The following is a 23,997-nucleotide window of genomic DNA, read 5'->3' on the forward strand; positions in this document are numbered from 1 at the left end:
TCAGAATAAGCCGAATACCTTTCAGGAGGCCGAATCTCCCTCCTTGGCCTATCTTTAGCAATAGTGCGCGGTTGCTCAACTAATGCATCAACCTCTGTGTCTGAACTCTTGAACTCCTCTTCAATTGGCTTCTCAATGTGCTTCTTCCCTGAGTCGGAAGCTTCACCCAAAAACTCCACCTGCTTTGGAACACTATGTTCCTGAACTGTATCATCAACCTGCTTAGACTCCTTAATCAGATAATTTTCATCAAAAGTCACATCCCTACTGATCAAAAACTTCAAATCATCAGAGCACCATAACCTGTACCCTTTGACACCTGCTGCATAACCCAAGAAAATACACTTCTTGGCTCGTGGCTCCAATTTACCCTCATTCACATGAGCGTAAGCTGGACACCCAAAAACACGCAATACAGAATAATCAGCTGGATGACCTGACCATACCTCAAACGGAGTCTTACACTCAATAGCAGTCGACGGAGACCTGTTCACCAAATAGCATGTTGTGGAAACGGCTTCAGCCCAAAATTCTTTGCCCAATCCGGAATTGGACAACATACAACGTGCCTTCTCCAAAAGAGTCCTGTTCATTCGTTCAGCCACACCATTTTGCTGAGGGGTTTTTCTCACTGTGTGATGCCTCACAATGCCCTCATCACTGCAAAATCTATCAAACTCGCCAAGACAAAACTCCATACCATTATCAGTTCTCAAACGTTTTATTTTCTTACCAGTCTGATTCTCAATCAAAGTTTTAAACTGTTTGAATGTATTAAAAGCGTCACTCTTATATTTCAACATATACACCCAAACCTTACGAGAGAAATCATCTATAATACTCATAAAATATCGAAAACCACCTTTAGAAGTTACCTCTGCGGGACCCCAAAGATCCGAGTGAAAATAATCCACCGTGCCTTTGGTGCGATGAACAGCTGTACTGAATTTTACCCTGCACTGCTTGCCGTAGACACAATGCTCACAGAAATCCAGTTTCTCAATTTTCTGGCCACATAGCAAACCCTGTTTGCTCAAAACTGTCATCCCCCTCTCGCTCATATGCCCAAGGCGCATATGCCACAAACGAGTCAAGTCTGAATCTGAAACCTTGGATGAAGCAACCGTTGCTGCAGCACCTAAAACTGTACTGCCCTGGAGTGTATAAAGGTTACCACGCTTTTGACCCTTCATCAGTACTAATGCACCCCTTGAGACTTTCAAAACTCCACCTTCACCGAGGAATTTGCAACCATGAGAATCAAGAGCACCCAGGGATATAAGATTTTTCTTCAAATCCGGAACATGTCGAACCTCAGATAAAGTCCTAACAATACCATCATGCATCCTAAGCTGAATCGTTCCTGAACCAACAGTCTTACAGGCCATGTTGTTGCCCATCAAAACTGTACCACCATTGACCGCCTCATAAGTAGAAAACCACTCTCTATGCGGACACATATGGTATGAACATCCAGAATCTAGAACCCACTCGGTATTAGAGCGAGAATCGCCCTCTGTAACTGATAACACATTATCTGACTCATCTGAACTTTTAGCAATTCCAGCAATTACTTTACCCCTTTTCTGGTCTTCTTTTTCCTTCTCCTTGAGTTTTAAACAGTCACTTTTCCAGTGCCCGGGTTTCTTGCAATAATTGCACTTTCCCTTCTTCTTACCTGATGATCTGGATCTTCCCCTATTACTCGACTCCACCCTTTCTGTTGTTCTTCCCCTAACAAACAAACCCTCCGCATGTGCATCACCCTCACCTGACACTTTTTTCCTCAATTCTTTCGAATATAGGCTGGCCTTAACATCCTCCATGGATATCGTGTCTTTGCCATACAATAGGGTTGTAACAAAGTGCTCATACGAAAGTGGTAAAGAACATAGCAAAATTAGGGCTTGGTCCTCATCCTCAATTTTACTATCAATATTTTTCAGATCCATAATAATACGGTTGAACTCGTCTAAATGATCTTTAACAGGTATACCTTCTCGCATACGAAACGTATAAAGACGTTGTTTGAGATATAACCTGTTGGTGAGCGACTTCGTCATATATATGCCTTCCAACTTCAGCCAAATTCCTGCTGCTGAAGTTTCTTCTTCCACCTCGCGAAGAACGTCATCTGCCAGACTCAACTGAATAGAACTCAGAGCTTTGGCATCCGTATCATCCCAATCTTCCTCTTTGATTCCAGAACTAGTCTTGCCTAACAAAACCTTGTGCAATCCTTGTTGGGTTAGCAGAGCCTTCATCTTTACTCTCCAAAGACTGAAACTGCTGCTCTGCCCATCAAACTTCGCAATCTCAAATTTAGCCGCCATAGCCACAATCGGAAACGAAACCCTAGTTTTTGCGACCTAAGGCTTTGATACCAGTTTGTTGTAACGAACGCTATGAATGCAAGCTAAGAACGAGAAATTGAAAACTAAACAAGAAATCACAAAGACACAAGATGTACGTGGTTCCCCAAGATGGGTACGTCCACGGGCGAGGAGAGAGAGGTTCACTAACCAACGTGAAGAAGAGATACAAAGAGCCGGCTATAATCCGTAACTCTAGAAAGGCCACAATATGAAAGCCCAAAAGATAATTTCTAGAAGTACCCCAAAAGCCTTATTTATAATAGGCTACAAAAACGGGAACAACATAATTAACCAATGTGGGACTAAAGAATACAAGGCATTCCCAACAGTACGTGCTTGAAAGGCACATGCTTAAAAATGAAACCTTGTCCTCAGCCCTACATATTGAAATGACAACGAGATTTTCTGCAGAAATCTCAAGATTTTCCAAATTGCAACAATGGTGTATCTCTAATTAAGTACTTCAGGGATGGCCCGGAGACATTCAAACTTACAAGAACTGGTGAAAGTTTCACACTTATCACCTCAAGAAACGGAATGTGGGATAATAGGTACTCGAGAAACTCTCCAGTCACATTTACGTTTGCCAGAAGCTGAGATGTTAGGAAACCAAGGTTTGAAATCTCAAGCAGACGCACTGGAAAAGTGTAGAGATCGCGCCGAACGTCTCCAGTATTTGTTCGAAAGTCAAATTCAAGTTTCCTGATATTTTTTTGGATTGCGAACACAATCCAATTATCAATGTCGCATTTATAACTTTGCTTATCCATGTCAAAACAAACCTTGAGTTCGTCAACAGATGGACCCTGATGAGATCTTAAAATTTGATTCACCCAACTTACGAATCTAGTCCTTTCAAATTCAAGTGACTTTCTTCTCCATTCTATCTCAAAAAGTGTCTCTGAACCATCAAATTCCGAACTGCCAGAAAAAATGTCCACAATTCTCCATCTTCTTGAGAGGATGCTAGTTCTGGCTGCTTCTCCCATTGACAAGCCGGAGAGAATCGTCGCAAGGATTCCATCCGGCAATTAACTAATTTGATTGTCCACATTGTTGTTCCTCTTGGAACACTTCTGCAACGCAAATTGAGAAGAAAATCGAACTACCTTCCCCATCCTATCAGCTAAGCCAAATCTTTTTCGCTTTCCCTGTTTTCGTCGCTGTTAGCTGGGTGAAGAAGAACGACTGCTTCTAATGTAGTTTTTTCATTGATGGCTCCTTGACAAGAACTTTGCTTTCATTGATGTGTATCATTGATTGTGTCAAAAATATAACCCTAGCATACTTTTATATAGACTAGACCACCAAGAATCCTATATAAATTAGGAAAATACACATAACCAAAAAACTTAAACTAATTAGAAAATACGAATAATGACCTAGACAAAACAAGAAACATAATAATAGAATGAATGGACTCTAGCCTTTTTTCCCTCCACCCTCGACCCTCCTCTTGTCCTCCACCCTTTTTTCCCTTACGAAAAATGAAAAAAGAACCTAACGGAAATATAAGTTGAATGCCAATGGACTCTAGCCCAGTTGGTGGTCATTGTTATGTGTGAGGCAATGGTTCGAGCTCCGTAGTGAGCGTTTGGAATTCAGGGTTACGAATACCCTCTGAAACCCCCCGTGGACTAACCAGTGCCCGTTCCAGAACACCTTTTTAAAAAATAAGTATTTATTTTACATTTTCAAAATAAAAAATTAATGTAAATGAAAAATAATTTTTCGATTTTTTTTGTACCGTTCAAATGATCTCAATAAGATCTATCAAACAAGATCCATATTACTAGAAAAATTATTTGCGTAAACACATTATTTTTTAGTTTGAAATTGCCTTCTTAAAAACTAAGTACTTAAAATGAATTCTGAAACAGAGCACATCACTAACCCCCGCTCATGTGTACAATCTGGGCCAAGAAATATAAGCAGAATGGGCTGAAGTTGTAGGCCCGGCCTGTCAAAGTTTCTGCCTGGGTGGGTCGAGTCCGGCTCACTTAACACTGCTCTGTAAAACCACAGCCATGCCCGTCTCTCCTCTTTGCGCCAAGCCCTTTGTTTAGAGAGAGACACTGTCACAGTTTCTCGCTTACGTAACCTCCCCACTGCTAGATTCGATTTACATTCCATTTGAGTGTAATTTCACGTAAATTTAATTTTCTCGGAAAATCTCAAGAGGGCTAGGTGGCGTCGAATCTTTACGTTTCTCACCTGTGTTACATACCGCCATATACATACATAGATACATGAGACTCCCATTGTCATATGTTACAGTTTGTCTAACAATGGTTTCTAACTGATTCTTTGTTTTCTAGGGTTTAGTTTTATTTTTCTTTTTGTGTTTATTTTGGCACGCACAGATATTGGTGAATTTGTGGTAGATTCTTTGATAGGGTTGAGGTTAGATAGAGATTTTTTTTTATTTTAGAGTGAATGGATAAGAAGAGGGTGGCGGTTCCGCTAGTATGCCACGGTCATTCGAGGCCGGTTGTGGATTTGTGCTACAGTCCAGTTACTCCAGATGGGTTCTTCCTCATCAGTGCCAGCAAGGGTATATGCCAATTGCATTTTCCTAACTTAACTCATGTATATATGACTTGTAACCGTATGTATGTGTTTCTGTTTAGTACTTTAATGGGATACTGTATATATAACTTGATGCTGGAATAACGTGTTGGTTTTGAGTGTGGTGATGGATTGGATGGTCTATATTACGTTTTGTTAAATTCATGATTCTTTGAACAATAACATCTCATGGTAGTTTAAGCCCTCTGCCCGTAGCATTCCAAATAGTAAACTTATTGCTTTTCGCAAGTATTGCATCTACCGGTCTCTGTTTATGCAACGGAAACTGACCTTACCATATATTGACTCTAAAAATTTCCAATATGATGCTACCCCCACCAATCTTACTAGTCTTACTGCTCTTCTATCTGAACAACCTCATTTCAGCTACACTCATCGAATTTATGTATTGTCTCTTAGCTGCCTAACATTGTATCCCGTGTGGTGTGCAGTACTGTTGTCCTTATAGCTTTTCACCTGTTCTATTATTGTTTGATAACTGTAAATGTGAAAAAGTGGAACAATGAATATGACTTCCGGAAACGTGAAGTTGCTGAATGTAGTTTTGTTATGAAATGCTTGGTGATTAAATTCATCTTAGCTCCCTATTGGATAATTATTTATTTCAAATGGATGGATTTATGTTCAATTTCTCCAGTGATACAAAAGGTTTAGCTATAGGATATTCATGAAAAAAGAGTGGACGATGGATAAGGGTAAGAAAGAATTTATGTTGTCGGGTCATTGTATATTTACAATCCCTGGGTTCAGTTGACTCAGTAGTCAGTTCAAATACATCGTATTAAAACTCCTGAACTCGGAGGCCTATATCATATGTAAACTGTCAAAGACATATTTGCTGCTCATGGGATAATTCGAGTTAAGTACCTTCATTTGAAGTAGTGTATCCAGACAAAGCCTTATATATTCGATTCATGTGTGTTGTTCAGATTCCAGCCCCATGCTTAGAAATGGAGAGACTGGAGATTGGGTTGGCACTTTTGAAGGTCACAAAGGTGCAGTCTGGAGTTGCTGCTTGGATACAAATGCTTTACGTGCTGCATCTGGTTCAGCAGACTTCACTGCGTACGTAACAAGTTTCTCCCTTCATCTTCCCTCTCCTAGGAAGATAAAATATAAAAGAAAATTATAAAGAACTTCTTTCATCTTGTCTGAAGTTGAGTGTTATTCCAAAAGTGCTTGGTGTTGGGCTGTTTACGTCGTAGTTACTTGAAAGGGCTTTTTTTTTTTTTTTAATTTTTTTATTTCGTGGTAGAACGGATGGGATTAGAGTGCTCTATGCACTTCTTGGTTACTTCTTGGTGTCAGTTCTCACCTTTTTCCCCAAGACGACTTAGATGTATTCCCTAGTATACCTTAGAAACTCAATTTTGAGCATGGACTTCAGCAGATATGTTAGCCTTTTCCCTTGTGTTTTTAAACTGCTCTATCATATTCTCCAAAGGCTAGTTCATGGTCTTCATAATTCCCATGCATTCACTTAATGCGTAATGAGATGCCCCATTGCTTAGCACCCTTTGCCTCCTTTCTCTTGCTTCTTTCTTGTGAGGGAATGAGCCTCCTGCCATTCTGAGGCCCAATGATGAGTGTGCTTGGAAGTGGCTCTCTTTTGAGTATTTCTCAAACAATTGGGGTCCTGCGTCCTGAGGAGAAGAGGTTTACAGGAGGTGTATCTTATGGATGTAATCCTGCATATTCGATCACAGCATTGGTAATATTCTGTGTTCTAATTGCAGTAAAATATGGGATGCAATAACAGGGGAAGAGCTACACTCATTTGAGCACAGACACATTGTTCGAGCCTGTGCCTTTTCAGAGGTATTAAATTTCTGGTTTCCAGATTCATCAATTATTTTAATTAATTCGACGAATTAATTCAATCGACAATGGTCTCCATATGTCATGAACAATACTTTCTGGCTGAGTTTCCTTGTGAAAATTTTGTTTTCACGTAGTGGTACTTTTACTTTACACGTCCTATACTTGATTTAACTTCTTGGCTCGAACTTGTGATTAGAAGAGTTCCTGAATGTGTTACAACTTTTGCCTTTAATTCGGGGATAAGTTCAGTAAAATAAATTTTGGTGAACCCAGTCTTACTATGTTACTATGCTTCTATGCTTAAGAAAATCTTTCTGTTTTTAGTTATTTTTTGCTGGCTAAAACTAGTGTTTCTTTTGGAGCTTTGATTAACAATTTTGTTTTGAGATTTGAATGGCTAGTAGATTTGGGTTGATGGCCTCTATTGTCAACCTTTCCAGCATATTTCGAAATTGTCTATTATGTTTTTCGAGATTCCTTTTTCTTCTTAGGGATGAGTTGTTTGCCTCAGAAGTTTGAACCTAGAGGCCATTGCTTGATCAATACTGAAGAATGGGGGGTGACAGGTTCGAGCAGTAAAATCAACACTGTTCAAGTTTAAGTTCTGTTGGGGTATTCATGAAATAAACAATGTTCTATTGGGGTTGAACAAAGGCTTTCTTTAGCCGAATTTTACAAACATACTTGGTTGTGCTTTTCTATTCAGTTATTTCTACCTCTCAGTTAATTTTATCCACCTGCAAACAGGATACACACTTTCTACTGACTGGTGGAGTTGAAAAAGTTCTTCGAATTTATGATCTGAATCGCCCTGATGCATCTCCTAGAGAAGTGGATAAGACTCCGGGCTCAGTGCGAACTGTTGCATGGCTCCACAGTGACCAGACAATATTAAGTTCTTGTACTGATATGGGAGGTGTCAGGTATCAAAGCCTCGTGTTTGTTTGTCTTTAAGCTTTCTTATAGTTCCAGCTGTGAGCATGTGTTCCGAGGTAATCTACGTGGTCTTATTGTTGGAGACTATTCCTGTCACATTTATCTTAGAACAACTTGTATCATTTTATACCATACTCTTTGTATTTGCATTACATGTATATGGCTGTGAAGAACATAGACTTTCTCCCCTTCAGTTTCCATTAGTCCCTCGTGTTTCGGTAACACTGCAGTTGTAACTTGTAAGTTTATCGATATAAACTTCGCACTTCCTGTTGCATTTAGATTTGGTCCTTTAGCATTTCGGTCCGGGAAATATCCATGGATTTGTGCTTTTTCATTTCGGCTTGGCTTCTCAATGTACCTGCAGCTCTAGTTACACCTGAAAAAGTTCTCTCCAACCCACCACATGCAATAAAGCCCTTGTAATTGGGGGAACAATTCTACCGGAGATAGAAAGGTACAGGGAGAAAATTGGTGGTTGTCCTCAATTCACCCCAGATTTCTCTCTAACCACCTCTCATGGAAGAGCAGCCATTTGCCAACAACTCGCCAGTCACCACCAACTCCATCTCACCAGCCACCAGCCCCTTTTCCCTTTGTCCCCTTTCTCCAATCCCATCCCCTCCCTCCCTCTCCTCCTCCCTTACTCGCTGCAACGCCCTGCCCTCCTCGGCCACTGCAACCTCCATTCATCCCTTCTCAATCGCAGCGCCCTCTCCATCCCTTCCCAGCTCCAACCCCAACACTCCCTGCCTACTTGTAACTCCGTCCCCTCCCTCAGTTGCTGCATCCCCCACTCTCTCACTCCCTGTGTGAAGACCTCCACCCCCATTCCTCCCATGCTGCAATCCCACTCCTCCCTCCGCAGTCACAATCTTCTCTCCTTCTTGCAGCCGCTACAATCTTCACCCCCCTCTGCCATTGCAATTGGGAAAGCCCACCTTTCACTCCTCCAGCCACTGCAACCACCCCTCCCTCAGCCCCTGCATGAGATATTTTCCCAGTGATAGCTGTATCTTTTCCAATATGGTCTTAGATTCTCATGACAGCCTGCTAATGTCGGAAGAATCTTTTTTAGCAACAAACATGTTTTATATTGTTTGAAGCATCAATGCCTCTCTCTTTGTATTGAGGAAGTGATGGATTTCTTTTTGCATTAGGTGTTCAATGGTTGCCTTATTTCTTGAGTCATTTTGTTGTTGGGTGTACAGATTATGGGATGTAAGAACTGGTGATGTTGTACGTTCTCTTGAAACCAAATCACCTGTGACTAGTGCTGAAGTGAGTCAAGATGGCCGTTACATCACTACTGCTGATGGGTTTACAGTCAAGTTTTGGGATGCAAATCAGTAAGTTCCAAGCGAGATTGGTCTGTTTAAAATCTTCTGAATATATTATATTCATGCTTTGTCTTTCTTTCAGCTTCGGATTGGTGAAAAGCTACAACATGCCATGCACTGTAGAATCTGCTTCTCTAGAACCAAAATTTGGGTTCAAGTTTATTGCTGGTGGAGAAGATATGTGGATACGTGTTTTTGATTTCCATACTGGTGAAGAGATTGGTACGTGCTCTGCAATAAATAATTCACTGGAATTACAAGTTTGAATTAACGTCTCTTCTCAGGCTTTTTGCTTAAGTTTAAAATCTATCAAGGCACCATACCCGCTAGATCATGTATTGGGCGGATTTCCGGCTTGGTCTTCTACCTGCTTATTGAACTTTTAAAGGTCTTTTTTACTTTTCAGAAAACAATGGACGTTCAAAAGCACTCAGCATTTCCATGTCACTAATTCATACTGTCTGAAATCCTGATGTTGCTATGTCCTGAAATTACGATGTTTTCAGTTTGGTTCGACAAACTAGTTTTCTTGTTTTCAGGAAAATGGAAACAGGAAAACGTAATACATTACAAAACATGCTGTGTTATCCTAGAATGGCATTAAGAATTAATTCTACTGCCTGCTATACCTTGATGCAGCATGCAACAAGGGTCACCACGGTCCAGTCCACTGTGTTCGCTTCTCACCTGGAGGGGAATCATATGCATCAGGATCTGAGGACGGAACCATTAGAATATGGCAGACAGGGCAACAAACCCTAGATGATGTTGAGACTGTTTCGGCAAATGGGTTGACCGGAAAGGTCAATGTCACTGCAGATGATGTTTCGCGCAAGATTGAGGGGTTCCACATTGCTGATGAGGGAAGGACTGGGCAGAAAGAAGAGGTGGCAAATGCATGAGATGGCTTAAAATTTTATTCGATCTTTTCGCTTGCCATATTTCCCGGCTTTTTTTGTTTTTCAATTTGTCGAGCCTTATTGTATGCCCTCTTTATGTACAAGTTCTTTATTCCCCTTGCTATGGACTGGTGCAACCTTATTTTGTTTTTTTCCTTCTTTGGGGTTACGACTTATTAACTTCCGAGACTGGTGCACTATTCTATAGCTTTTATGTAATCTCCAGTTTAGGGTTGAGTATAATTTCCTTTTTAAGGACATCCGCATTAGTATCTCTACTAGTCCTTGGCTAAACTAGTGACTTGAATTTTGAAAAATCGTGTGCATCAGCCTTGCTCAACCATCTATGTATTCTACAATCGCAACACTTGCTTGTTACCTATCACGAGCCACTGTTCACACTGTATTGAATATTTTACTATTTTCACAAAGTCGGGGTGAGTTCTCAACTTAAAAAAATTTAAGTTGGTTTTGTCCTTATTTGAATTTTTTTTGCATTTGTTAGTTTTGTGTTAAACTTTTGTGGATTCTTGATTCGTTTCGACGAGAGAAATCGAAAAAGTATAAAAAAAAATTACTTTTACACGGGTATTTTGAGAAATAATCATTTTTTAGCAAAATAAGTCAACTTATTTCACTTATTTTGCTAAAAATGGTTATTTTTCAAAATACTTGGGTAAAAGTAAAAAAAATTTACTTTTCCAATGTAGGGCGTAAAACTAACAAATGCAAAAAAAAAAAAATTAAATAAGAACAAAATAACTTCTTCTTTTTTTTAAATTTAGAAGAACTCACCCTCAGTAGCTTTGCTTTTGCATTCAATTGATACTGATCAGAAGGTATTACTTTTGCATTCATGGAATAAAAAAATATAAAGAAACAATATTTTTAATGGAATAACTTTAATATAGGGAGTTTGATGTTGTAGACATTTTAAAAATGAGTAGGTAAAGTAATAAAGTGACTTTTTAAGGTATAATTTGTTCTAAAATTTAAAGAAGGTGATGCGGATGCTCTCTAGGTCTTAAGTGTTGGTTGGATCAGAAATGGAAAAAAGGGTTCGTTGGTTTTCGGAATACTAGTTGAATTTCGAAAAACTGGGTTTTGATTTGGTTTAGTACTCCGTATTATTTGCCACAATACGACAAACTCTTTTTTTTGTTCGGTTAAAAGGATAGGAAGGGACAACCAGTGCAACGACCTCTCGTTGTTGTTAATTGTGGGGCCAACCCAACCTGACCCCAACCCAATCTTATTTGATTCACATCTCAAATCATTTTATTTTCCTCTCTACACGTTTCTCAATACTTTTTTCTCTTTATCTATCTCCACTCGTTACATCAAAAATAACTTCCAGAAATGCAAACTTTGGTCCAGCTCGGGTGGGAATATGGAAAATCAGAAGTTTGGCTGGTCGGGTCAAACCCGATCCGGACCCGACGGGGACAGACCCGTGGACAGCCATAAGTTCCTAGGGGGATGATGCTATATACACGCCTAAAACTCCTATCTACATCCACCTTTGTGGAACACGTTACACGCACACAGAGCCACGGCCGTGAAAACAAAATTCTGAAAGAGCAGAGCGTAAGGATCACTCCAACTCCTCCCATTTTTGCTTCGCCCTCACCCTTCCTCCGATTCTCTCTCTCTTCTCTCTCTCTCTCTCTCTCTCTCCGTTCACTGTTCTCCTCCGACCGCCGACCGCGTAATTTCTAAGAGAGAGACAGGGAGATAGAGCTCCCTCGGGTATAGAAGATGTCGGGAAAAGGAGCCAAGGGTTTGACAATGGGGAAAGCCCCCAGCAACAAAGACAAAGACAAAGACAAGGACAAGAAGAAGCAGCCCACCTCTCGCTCCTCCCGCGCCGGCCTCCAGGTCTCTCTCACTCTCTCTCTCTCTCTCTTTCTCTCTCTCTCCCTATGCTTCTGTATATATTTATATATATGGGCTTCTTTTTGTTTGTACCTAAACTTCTCAGTCGACGCCTTATAATTTACCGTTTTCCCACGTATATTTTGATTTTTGCTCACAAGTCCTGATTTTTCTCGAGATTTTCCTGTTTTCCAGTAGACTTAGGGTTAGTTTCGCTGTTTAGTACGTTAGACACGTAGATCTATGTTGGAGTTGGATTTATTCTAAACTAGTATAGAAGATAGATCAGTATATCAATATGGTAGCATTAAGGGGAGGGTAGACCAGGGTTGACTTTAGAGGCAGCAGCTCAGAAAGATCTAGTATTGTCTGGAAAGTACGGAACATGATGCCCCTTGACAAGAACTGAATGAGAGATTTATGTATCCCACCCCAATTGATTTGTTGTGCAATTGATTCATGTAGCCGACCCCAATTGATTGTGTGAGAGAGGTATCAGACCCCAATTGATTCATGATACACGATGCCCTTGACATAACTCAACATGGACAATTGATTCATGTGGTCGGCCCTAGTTGATTGGGACTTAATGCTCAAGTTGGTACGATGTAACCCATGCTTACGTAAACGGTCTAGGGCAGTCCTGATTTTCATTCGGTGGGGCAAAATCTTGTCTATAACTATATGGCATGAGATAATGAGCTATGGGCCAGTTAGTGGTAGCATGGTAGGGGTTTAAGTTGTAAAGGTAATGGTTCTGGTTACGAGAGAGGAAGGAGAGTAGGATGAGAAGAAACTTGAAGCCAAGTAGCAAGGGAGAGAAGCTGAAGAGAACTGGGGAAGAACTTCAAGAACAATAAAAAGAAAAGAAGGGCTGGAAGGAGAGTGAGAGACGAAAAATGGTCTAACGTGGAAAAACCAATTGGGGGCGAAGTCAGAAAAGACAAATTAAGGATTTTATTAGGTCTTTGTGGCGGATTGTCAATGGTAAAATTGTGAGTTTTGAAAAGTGAGTAAAGAGCAAGGGCCCCTCGCAACCCTTATTCCCTTGTTTTACCAGCTGAGTTATGAGTATATAAACAAAATGGGATTACATAGTTTTTAGGAAACTTGACCAACACGAACTATGCAACTCTTCACGGATGGCTTTCAAGTGAGTCTCTTTCAATTTTGTAGTTTAAACTCCAGCAAGATAAGGCTCTACTATACCGTTGATTTTATCTCCGTTAAAATCTAATTTGATTGCACTCAAGATCTAGGATTCTAAATTAAAATAGACTTTTGGACATATTTTGTGAGTTTATTCTATAAGGCCATCAGTGTTTTCAGTCAGGGTACTCATGTAAAATTTACCTTGGTCTTGTTTATCACTTCCAACAACTTTAACAGCAAGGCAAAATGCTTGCCAAGACAATTTTTAAAAGTCTAGCCAAATTGTCAACTCATTGAAACTAAATCATTATGGTCCGACATGACCGAAGCTTACATAAACAGTTTAGGTGGGGTCACGACTTTCATTTGGTGGGGAAAATCTTGCTTATAATTACAAACGGGCAACGGCATAGTGGTGTGAGATATCGAGCTATGGGACAGGTAGTGGTAGAGGATACAGGTAATTATTATGGTTACGACTTACAAGACAGGAAGATGGAGAGTAGTACGAGAAGAAATTTGAACCCAAATAGAGGAGAGAAGCTGAAGAAATTTGAGGCAGAACAATAACAGGGGAAGGGTGGGCTGGAGAAGGGAGCTAGAGAGGGAAAAATGGTCTAACATGGAGAACACCAATAGGGAGGGCCAAATTGAACAAAAAAAAACTGAGGATTTTATTAGGTCTTAGAGGGGTGATTTCGAAAGTAAAGGTGAGTAGGAGCAAGGGCCCCTCTCGACTCTTCTTCCCTCCAGTCCATCCTTAGTTCTATCAGCTGACATAGTATAAAGGAAATGGGATACATAGTTTCTAGGAAACTTGTGCAACACAACCCTTTGGGGATGGCTTTCAGGTTAATCTCTTTCATCTTTGCAGTAACTCCAGTAAGACAAGGTTCTAAGACCCTGTTGATTCTATTTCTGTTAAAGTCTGATTTGATGCATTCTAGATCTAAATATTAATTTTGTTTCTGGATTTCATGAATCCGATTCAACCATGTGTTGTAAAGTAGGAGTATTTGTGTGGATTGCTTCCTTTATGTATCCACTCTATTGTTCTTAGTAAGGTTTCTCATGTACTAGAATATATGATGGTCTTGATTGACCTTCCAGCAACTCCAACAGCTAGGCAAAATGCTTGCAAAGGCATTTTTTGGCACTACCATCCCAAGATTCCCTTTCCAGCGGCAAGGCAAAATTCTAGCCAAATTAGCTTTTTTGCAAAATTTTCCTTTCTCATCAAAACTAAATTACTACCACGAGATATTTTAAGAATTAAAGCAATGGTTAAATTTGACATGGGAGTTGGGTTCACGAAAATGGCATTGCACTGGTGAAGTCTCACTGTGGCCAGGCAAAAGATGAGTTTTAGCATCGCTAAAATGGTTCTGACCAGTGGAGGACATCCAACAGCTTAGTTTGTAGTCCATATTATCGAAACTGAGCTTCACGGATGAAGCTTCCCAAACGAAATGATTTTACGTTATAAACCTATCCTTTAGGCTACAAAGGGACAGCCTTTCAGGGTTATAAGCAACTTTTAACTGGGTGGCTGAGGTAAGAATAAGATAGATTATCTGTTCTGACTATATAATTATTTACTTATAAATAAAAAAAAGATTATATGTTCTGACACATTAGTACACTCGGAGCCCAATGTATATTTTGACCTTGGTCCTAATATATAAAGTGGTGGAGTAAAGCCAGGTCTCCAAAATCTAACCCTTTGTTTGGATCTTGGAAACTATGAGGACAGAATTATCGACTTTTGATCTTAATTTGTATGGTGACATCAGGAATGTCCGACTTCATGGAGTATTGGATTGAAAGCTCAGAGATATCCATTTAATTATCTGCCGGAAAGAGAGAGAAGGATGCTTAGCATTCATCTTAGGATAGTCGAAGAATTGCTTTGAGAGCTCAGTTCACATACCCCAGATTCCAATTAGTACTACTAAAGCTTTATTTGTCCAAATCGTTTTGGTAGTGTCCTGTGGAGCTTAGAATTTTGCTAAACTTGTATCTGTCTGTCTGTTTTATGTTGACATCCATCAATCTGTTGACTTTGGTAGGGTCATGGGTAGTTTTTAGCAAGAGGTTTGGTCGTTGCAAAAATCCGAATGGCATGTTTGCCTCCAAATGGAGGTGCTGGTTAGAGAAAGCTTCATTCTTGATGATTTTGATGCTACGATAAGTCGATAACTTATTCTGTATTACATAAAATTATAAGTAACATGCAAAAAACCACCCCAAAATTATGTGGAAGTAGGTTTAATTGGCTTAACTTTGTTATCATTACTTGAATGAGTGGGACACAATAACTTTTTGTTTATGTCAGGGTAGATACAGGTGGAGCGCTAGAAGATGTTGAATAAAAATGATGTTTTTGATCTGTATTTATTCGGGTAGATTTCTTGTATAGTGTTTCTTACCTACCTGTAAAATTGACCTGTGATGTTTCTTTTGCTTATTCTACTTTTGATGGAGCTTTTTTTGGTTAATAGACTAAACAGTGCAGGAACCACATTCAAAAAATTAGGATTTGATTTAGCAATTGTGTATAATAGGTACCCATATTACTTAGACAGCACAAACCAGAACATCCTAAACCAAGAGATTGGTGTACTCATGTTACTCAACTCTTTGAACTTGACAAACCTTCACAGCTTCACTGCATATTTTGTCGTTTTGTCCATTCCAACCCTGGACATCTGTTGTCTTAATAATACGTAATCAGACGTAATCAGGTACAATCCTAAGCGAGAAAGAACTACTTTCTGATATCAAATTTATCTAGCCACAGAGATTTCTTTCACCAGTCTCATGGATCATTCCGTAGACCAATATAAACTGAGTCTCTGGACCACTGCTAAATGTTATCTCCCAATGGTCCAGTATTTCTGTGCTGTAAATTATATTTTGAGTTAATGAATATGTATCCTGTGGATAATGGGCACCACATATGAACTTAGTGTTCCGTTGCATAATCCAGTTTAATGGAGTTTGAGAGGTTTTAATAACAGACACAACCTTCAAAATTATGGTGGCCACTTTGCCCCTTGCGGTAGACAGATTCTCAAACTTTTATAAACCAAGGTCCAAGAGACTGATGAACTCTGTCGACAAACTTGAAATGAAATCTACTTGTCATGTCCTCACCTTACTGTTATCTGACATGTCTTTTTATTAGTTTTTCGGCTTTGCCCAGCCACCCTTGATATGGATGAAGGAATACACTATTAACTTGGTAGAAGCTAAAGCAAAGATGAAGTTCTTTCAGATATCAGTTACCCACCTGCAAGATTTCTCCTCACAGTCTTCTATATTTACTCATGTGTGTCTCATAGGTCAATGTCTGGCCATTTCTAAGGTGTATACTTTTTTTTTTCCTGGTTAAATCTATTGTGCATACTGGATCTAGAAAATTTCTACATTGAACTATCATCACCTATGTTATTTTGGGTGGCGGTGTCTCCTTTTAAAGGGATGCTGTTATTCTGTCTCTGATTGCTTTTCAATATTGTATTTTCACTATGAATTTCGGTGGACTCTTGTCCTCCTCCTCTGTTGTACCTTTTTCCCTGTTTGCGATTTCAAAGAATATCGTCATGAGTGCTCTGGAGTTCTGTGTTGTAATTTTTACCTTGATATTAATGTAAAAATTAATCTGGTTAACATTGTGCAGTTTCCAGTCGGCCGGATCCATCGTATACTGAAAACTAGGACCACCGCACACGGTAGAGTGGGAGCCACGGCCGCTGTGTACACAGCAGCTATCTTGGAGTACTTGACTGCAGAGGTGTTGGAGCTAGCTGGAAATGCGAGTAAGGATCTGAAAGTGAAACGTATCACTCCCAGGCATTTGCAGCTTGCAATCCGAGGAGATGAAGAGCTCGACACTCTCATCAAAGGAACCATAGCCGGCGGAGGTGTGATTCCTCATATCCACAAGTCACTTATCAACAAATCGTCCAAGGAGTAGATTAAGAAAAAGAGCAAGGTTGCTTTATTTGACTATAATCTCCCCATCAAGTTGCGTGTTTTGTCAGTAGGACTTAACCTGCGGATCTGTTTTCTCATTTATGTAACTATGCTGTATACCGTATTAGATCTAGGTTACTGTTTAGTTGTGTTAGGAATGGATTTATGTCTAGTGGCATTGTGATTACTTCTTGAACTATAACTAGGCTCTTGTCCAGGATCGTTCGTTTGACTTGGCTTCAATTATGATTTCTTGAAATTAGATGAATCCGGGATTAGGGCTACGTTTAAGTTTGATTTTGTAATTATCCCATTAGAAAAGACGCGGCTGAATGAAATCAGAACTTTCAGAAACTCCAAGAACAAACCTTTTGGGAAAAGGTTTGGTGATTCGGGCGCATTATTTGAAAAAGTTTTTGTGAAATTCGGAACGCTCTTGTTTTGCGAAGAATAGTTTATGGTTTTTTTTGTTTTTTTTTTTTTAATTTCTTGTTTCTGGTTTTGGATCGAAGATAGTAAATGTGTAGTTCCATATGTGTTTGGCAAATGCATAAACCAATGAAGTTCTCATGTTGTGAATTTGTCACAGTAGTTCAATACGGCTCAATGGAAGACTACATTCACGTACAAAGCCCCTGCACCCTGTAGTGCGACCCTCTTATTATCTTTGTACAAAATGCATATAGAAACTAATGAATTAAAAAGATATGGACAATTCATTGAGATACTCGAAATAGTGAAAAGAGACCGGCAATTTAGTTTTACGTTATCAAAACCCAACTTATAATTAATCAAATGCGCGGGTGATATTTTGGGAAGGACTTAAGGGGAAAATGACGGCCAATGACGTGTTTTGATAATTAATACCTCCTAAGGACATTTTCAGTATTAACAATTGTTCTTAGCATGTCCTTGACGGGTATTAATTATCAAAACACGTCCTGGGCCGTCATTTTCCCAGACTTTTTAAGACATGGAATTTTATGGAGAGAATCTCTCAAGCCATGAACTAAAAAAATAGAACCGGCCCAGCCAAAATTAGGGCTTTTTGAGTCGATCTGTGCATGTTTGGGCCTTTTGAGTGTAATTATTCAATAGTTGAGCACCGTCATGTGGTATTCCAGACCATTCTAGAAACCATACATTCGTGTAGAGTCCATGCACTTAGCCGTGTGTGTGGTGGAGTTGTCTGGAAGAATACCACGTGGCAGTACTCCCCGACTAATAATTTCACCTTGAGTTAGTTTGTGTATCTTCATTTTTGTGTATTTGTTCGCCTATATGTTTGGAACGGGGGTGTCTACACAAATAGTACATCCCATCCCTCTCTCCAAAATGGTGGTGCGGTTGCGGTCTCTCTCCCTCTCCAAAAGGGTGGTGCGGTCTCTCTCTCTCTCCAAAAGGATGATGCTGAGCGACTCAAACCCCGTACCTTAGGTCACAAATTTGATGGTCTCTCTCTCCAAAAGGATGCCGAGCGACTCAAACCCCGTACCTTAGGTCGCGAGTTTGATACTCTATGCCTTAAGTTCAAAGGCCATTATTTATAAGTTGAACGAATTTGCGTTAAAAAACAAAGAGGTCAATTATCAAACACGAGACCTCATGCATAGAACACAAGTATCTAACCGTTGCAACAGAATACTCTATTTGTGAAATACTTAACATTAGGAAAATTTTCATATTAGCACCTGATCTTTCACACATAGATATCTGACATTAACGAAATATCACATAAACACCTAACGTATTAAAGAACTCATCAATTAAAAACCCCTGCCATCAATCTCCGTCCAAAAACAAACGGAAAACATGTCTCTTCAATTTTGCTACCCGCACTAACTTTTTTTCAAAGATTGTGACCTTTTTTTTTGTGGAGCTCATTTTTGGGTCCCATACATATTATCCGATCTATTGATTATGTCAAAATTATTTTTTTGAAAACCCTTGCAAAAAATCAGCTCCATCAGATAAATGTAAGTGTATGATCCAATCGTACAACTTTTTATTCAAAATTTAGGATTAAAATTCTGCATGAAAAGTTGTAAGATTTGATCTAACACTTACATTTATCGCATTGAGCTGATTTTTTATAGGGTCATGCAAAAAAAAAAAAAAGTTTTGATGAGCGGATCGGTTCACTTTTTGGTCCCCACAAAAAAAAATTATAATACAATTCTTTTCTTCTACGTTATTATTTTCCTTTTTTCTTTCCCGCACAGTGCTGAGTTGTTTTTTTTTTAATTTATTTTTTGCCGTAACACTACCCAGTGCACCCACACAAATTAGTATTACATAGATTTTTTGTGGGGCCCACTTTTGGGTCCCTAAAAATGATCAAGATCATTTCATTAGTTTCAAAATATTTTTTGCATGACCCTTTAAACAAATCAGCTCAACGGGATAAATGTAAGTGTTTGATTCAATCTTACAAATTTTTATTCAAAATTTTAATCCAGAATTATGAATGAAAAGTTGTACAATTAGATCATACACTTACATTTATTTTATGGAACTTATTTTTAGCAAGATTGCTTGAAAAAATATTTTAGAATTAGTGAACAGATCGGATAATTTGTGTGGGACCCAAAAATAGACCCCACAAAAATTTTGTGCAAAATATGTGAAAAAAAAACAGTGTGGGTAGCAAAATTGGAGAAAGAAACATATTTTCTGTTAGTTTTTGGACGGAGGTTAACGGTAGGGATTTAATTGATGAATTTTTTAATACGTCAGGTATTTATGTGATGTTTTGTTAAGATCAGATGTCTAAATTCGTTCCTGATTATAACGGAGGGAGAGAGATAACACACCCATAATGGAACTTTTTTTGGGATACTACTGTTTTTGATAACGCCTCTTACATGAGGTGGTCCTGTGTATGTATAACAGTACAAGTCTCCCTTTTTGGCCATGTGTGAGTCTCCCTCTGTGTGAGTGGTGTTACAAGATAACGATTGAGTTGAAATAATTTGAATGATTCCTCACTATCAAGCCAACCTCTAGGTTTCCTTGTCAGGGTCTATTGGCACTTCGTGATATATTCTTAAAGAATCTTGACTTCTCTGCTCTGCCGTGTAAGTTTGCACTGCATCTCCATCCGTCCGAATGTAATTTTAATTAGTACGGATTTATTAAAAGGCTCTTCTTCATAAGAAAAGATTTTTACATTCTTTTGATAATTCTGGTGTTCGAACTAGCTTACGAACACCTCAATTATTTTTTGGGTACCGATAAAATTTTACTTGGAAGAGTTTTAAAATAAATCTGAACAATTAATTGTTTAGATGAACGGTCAAGATACAACACTTCTTACGCTTTGGGCAGTAGAGAAGCCGGACCTTCTCCAAAATGCGCCGCCTGAACCTGTACCTAGAAGACTGACTAGGGGTCTATTATTTGGGACTTGGGAGTATTTGTGTGCGTGCATGTGTTTCTAGTTGCAGCAAAATTGTATTTTTAGATACTACCCATTCTCTTTGTAGTTTTTTCTCATTTTAATAGATGTCTAATCTACTCTTAAGAGAACGGAAAAGAAGTACCGTTAGGCGTTATATGGGTGGAGCAAGTCCAAAGGACATCAACCACCGTACCAAGCACGTGCGCTTTTGACGAAAATCGAATCTTTACTTTCCATGTAGCAGAAGTGAGGAAGTGCTATTGAATTACAAGTTTATTGGCATACTCAAGTGAGGGAATCCCAGGAAAGATTCAAAAGCGCTCCGCAATTTTGGTGTCCATGCATTCCCTAGCCACATGCATAAGCGTATACATATACAGTATGTTGTTGCTGTTGTATATTCTTCAGGTTTTCCTACTTCCTTTTTCTTTAACAATCCTATTAGGCAAATGCTAATCTCCGCGGCATGGGCAGAGGATTAGTGGGCCCAATTAATAAAATTTGACCGTTTTTCTGAGATAACAAATTCTTTTGGAAGCAAATGACAAAATTAGCCTCCATGAAAACTTTTCTCCAACCAGGATACACACTCTCTCTCTCTCATTTCTCCAACCAGGAGTCTCTCTCTCTCTCTCTCTCTCTCTCTCTCTCTCTCTCTCTCTCTCTCTCTCTCTCTCTCCTTACATATCTTATACTACTACTAATAAATTCGGCTGGTGAAAATATAATTTTGCTAACGAAACCGTTGTAATAATTTTCTTATTTCTTTATTCAATTTTTTTCACATTTGTTAGTTTTGTACCAATTTTTTTTTATGCATTATTGGTTTGACTCGACGAAAATAATGAAAAAAATAAAAAAATAAAAATTTTTACACAAGCATTTTTAGAAATATTCAAGAAAATGAATTTTTCTTGAATATTTCTAAAATACCTGTGTAAAAGTCATAATTTTTTATTTTTCCATTACTATCGTCGAGATGAATTAATAATGCATAAAAAATTTGGTGCAAAACTAACAATGCATAAAAAATTTGGTGCAAAACTAACATACGCGAAACAAATTTGAATAAGGACAAAATCAAAAAGTTGTAATCTATAACTTTTTGGTTGGTGAAATTATCTTCTCTTAATTCGATTGTGTAATTCTTCAAAAAGAAAATTTTGTGAAAAAGTTATATCCAACTCAATTAATTAGTAATGAATAAAGAGGTCCCAAATGATCTCCTATTCTATTTCAAAGCAATGTGGGACAACTAATCAAAGCCCAAAGAACAAGAGCCATTCCATTCCATTAATCAAAAACTATTTTTTTACTATCAATAAAAAATAATTGCTTAGCAAAAAAAAAATCACTAGAAAAATGTTTAATATTCCTAATTTTTGTACTTTTGATTTTTAGAATTTTGTTTGTTTATTTTTGAATTTTTGTTAGATTCAGGGTATTTGTATTCTTTTTGGATTAATCATACTTTTCAATGACAAAAGTCTAATAAGGTAAAAAATTATGACTAAAACAATAAAATCAGCAAGTGGCCGGAGTGGAGTTGGCATTCCTTACATTCTCTCATGCACATGAGCATGGTTTAATGAATGTACTTAAATAAAAATAAAATCACGCTATTACTTGAATTTTTTCTATTTTGAAATACAGTATATTTTTATTTTTTTTCCATTTTCTTTTGTCAAAATGAATAATTAATTCCAAATATTACGAGAAAAATCTAAACAAAAAGTACAAAAATAAAAAATACCATACTAAAAATTTGAGTCGTTAATTATCCAAATAGACTATAGGGAGGTAAATGCAAAGTTTCTCCGTAAAGAAATTTTGTTTAAAAAAAAAAAAAAAAGAGATCAGATTCTCTACACTGTTCTTGTGGAACAGTTGGTTTTGACTTGGGGCGCCGCTATTCGCAGCCCTCTATTTACTCCCGTAGCCCACTAAATTTCAGTAAATGATTGTTGAAAATCATAAATAACATTTCGGTAAATTGCTGTTGAAAACAAGATTTTATTTCGGTAACTACATGTCGAAAATATGTTCAACTTTCGGTAAACAACTGCCGAACATGCATTTTCGGTAAACATCTGTTGAAAAAAATATTATATTTCGGTAATTGGACGCTGAAAATATATCTCAATTTCGGTAACTAACTGTCGAGTATAATTGGAAATTTTTAACGGGCTATGGGAGTAAATAGAGGGCTGCGAATAGCAGCGCCCTTGACTTGTGAATAGACTAAGGTCGGGAGAAATATTGATCAAGGCAAGAGGGTAAAAATGTAATTTACAATGTAATCTACAATAATGCATATATCTGAAGGCCGCTGATTTTGTCACTTCTTTTTTTATTAACGTCACTCTCCTATAAGTGTATTTTGCATCAAAAATACACTTGCAATGAAGTAACGTTAACAAAAAAAGGGAGGGGCAAAATCATTTCCCTATCTGAAAGGTTTGCTGTCAGAAAAGTACAAGTAAGGAGGGGACAATTGCATCGGTAAACCAAAAGACAAAAAATTAACCTCCGCCCACTGCACCAAAAATACACTTGTAGAAGAGTGACATTAATAAAAAAGAGAATGACAAAATCATTTCGTCGAAAGGTTTGTTGTCAGAAAAGTACAAGTAAGGAGGGGACAATTGCATCGGTTAATTAAAAGACAAAAAATTAACCTCTACCCACTGCGCGACCGTTAGCAGGTAGTCTTGTTTTCTTTAATGGCAAGATGTGATTAAAATATTGTACAACTCACAACTTGTTTGATTAAAATTAAATGCTTCAATGAAAATGACTCAGAGGAAATTAATTCCACAAGATCTAGTCAGCCTCCGTTCTCTTATGGATTATCAAACTCCATCCGTAAATTTACACTTACTTTGAAAGGTTTTTTTCTTCATCCGAGATGTGACCCTTAACTCGTTTGGTTGTACTCTTTGATTTTCAAGGAGAGATATGGGATTTGAGTCTATTAAGAGACTTAAATTTGACTTCGAAGAAGTGCTGACTTCAAGTTATTGAGACTAAAACTCGATAAGCTGATTTTAGAAAAATATTTTATTCTCATTCAAATACAAAAGGCCAGCAATCTATAATAAAGAATGAGAAATGTTTCAGGTACTAGACATGACATACTACACAAAGGTGAAAATATGACCGTCAACTAGATTTGGAATATCCTTTCTTTCTTCCCAATGCCACCCGTATAAATGGTATATATACAGCAAACAATAAGAATACTTGAATATCCGACTCTAATTTAACTAGATGAATTGTATTGATGGAGCATCACTTGTTGCTTTCAAGTAAGTAATGCGCAAACCAGATGCGACTGCGTCTTAAAATAGAAATGGTCATTGTAGTGGATACATCAACTTCCAATTTGGCACTAGGCATATCTCTTTAGTCGGATCATCCAGTTTAAACAATGAAAGCTAAGTGATGACTGTGTACCTTAGTGACTTAGTCCATACGATAGAAATTCCAACAAACAAAAATGTATGTGTGTGTGTCTGTGTGATTACATACGGATGTGTATAGGTGTATTAATACGTAATTACATATCTTGCTGTTTCTCTGTATAACATTTCTGCGTGGTACTCATCGAGGGAAAAAAAAATTCTGCGTGG

At 38.3% G+C, this 23,997-nt stretch overlaps 3 protein-coding genes across 3 annotated transcripts; 2 read left to right on the top strand and 1 right to left on the bottom strand.

Moving 5' to 3' along the window:
- Nucleotides 1-2,791: 2,791 nt before the first annotated feature.
- On the bottom strand, nt 2,792-3,364 carry LOC131328113 (uncharacterized). The gene has a single exon (XM_058361207.1). It carries the CDS (start codon nt 3,362-3,364, stop codon nt 2,792-2,794), a length of 573 nt encoding a protein of 190 aa, XP_058217190.1.
- Nucleotides 3,365-4,364: 1,000 nt separating this feature from the next.
- On the top strand, nt 4,365-10,220 carry LOC131301396 (uncharacterized). Its single transcript, XM_058327688.1, has 7 exons — nt 4,365-4,929; nt 5,894-6,029; nt 6,701-6,782; nt 7,533-7,708; nt 8,933-9,070; nt 9,144-9,283; nt 9,701-10,220. Exons 1-7 carry the CDS (start codon nt 4,812-4,814, stop codon nt 9,961-9,963), a joined length of 1,053 nt encoding a protein of 350 aa, XP_058183671.1. The 5' UTR covers nt 4,365-4,811; the 3' UTR covers nt 9,964-10,220.
- Nucleotides 10,221-11,450: 1,230 nt separating this feature from the next.
- On the top strand, nt 11,451-17,233 carry LOC131301402 (probable histone H2A variant 3). The gene is made up of 2 exons (XM_058327700.1): nt 11,451-11,838; nt 16,670-17,233. Exons 1-2 carry the CDS (start codon nt 11,719-11,721, stop codon nt 16,964-16,966), a joined length of 417 nt encoding a protein of 138 aa, XP_058183683.1. The 5' UTR covers nt 11,451-11,718; the 3' UTR covers nt 16,967-17,233.
- The last annotated feature ends 6,764 nt before the right edge of the window (nt 17,234-23,997 follow it).

Source organism: Rhododendron vialii, chromosome 1a, assembly GCF_030253575.1.
Source record: "Rhododendron vialii isolate Sample 1 chromosome 1a, ASM3025357v1".
Lineage (NCBI taxonomy): Eukaryota > Viridiplantae > Streptophyta > Magnoliopsida > Ericales > Ericaceae > Rhododendron > Rhododendron vialii.

What these genes read in the sequence shown, in the direction of transcription:
- LOC131328113 (XM_058361207.1), bottom strand. Translation starts at nt 3,364, where the DNA reads ATGGGAGAAGCAGCCAGAACTAGCATCCTCTCAAGAAGATGGAGAATT.
- LOC131301396 (XM_058327688.1), top strand. Translation starts at nt 4,812, where the DNA reads ATGGATAAGAAGAGGGTGGCGGTTCCGCTAGTATGCCACGGTCATTCG. An exon ending in ACTGATATGGGAGGTGTCAG is followed by an intron (nt 7,709 to 8,932) that starts GTATCAAAGCCT and finishes TTGGGTGTACAG; the next exon opens with ATTATGGGATGTAAGAACTG. An exon ending in AAGTTTTGGGATGCAAATCA is followed by an intron (nt 9,071 to 9,143) that starts GTAAGTTCCAAG and finishes TCTTTCTTTCAG; the next exon opens with CTTCGGATTGGTGAAAAGCT.
- LOC131301402 (XM_058327700.1), top strand. Translation starts at nt 11,719, where the DNA reads ATGTCGGGAAAAGGAGCCAAGGGTTTGACAATGGGGAAAGCCCCCAGC. An exon ending in CCTCCCGCGCCGGCCTCCAG is followed by an intron (nt 11,839 to 16,669) that starts GTCTCTCTCACT and finishes AACATTGTGCAG; the next exon opens with TTTCCAGTCGGCCGGATCCA.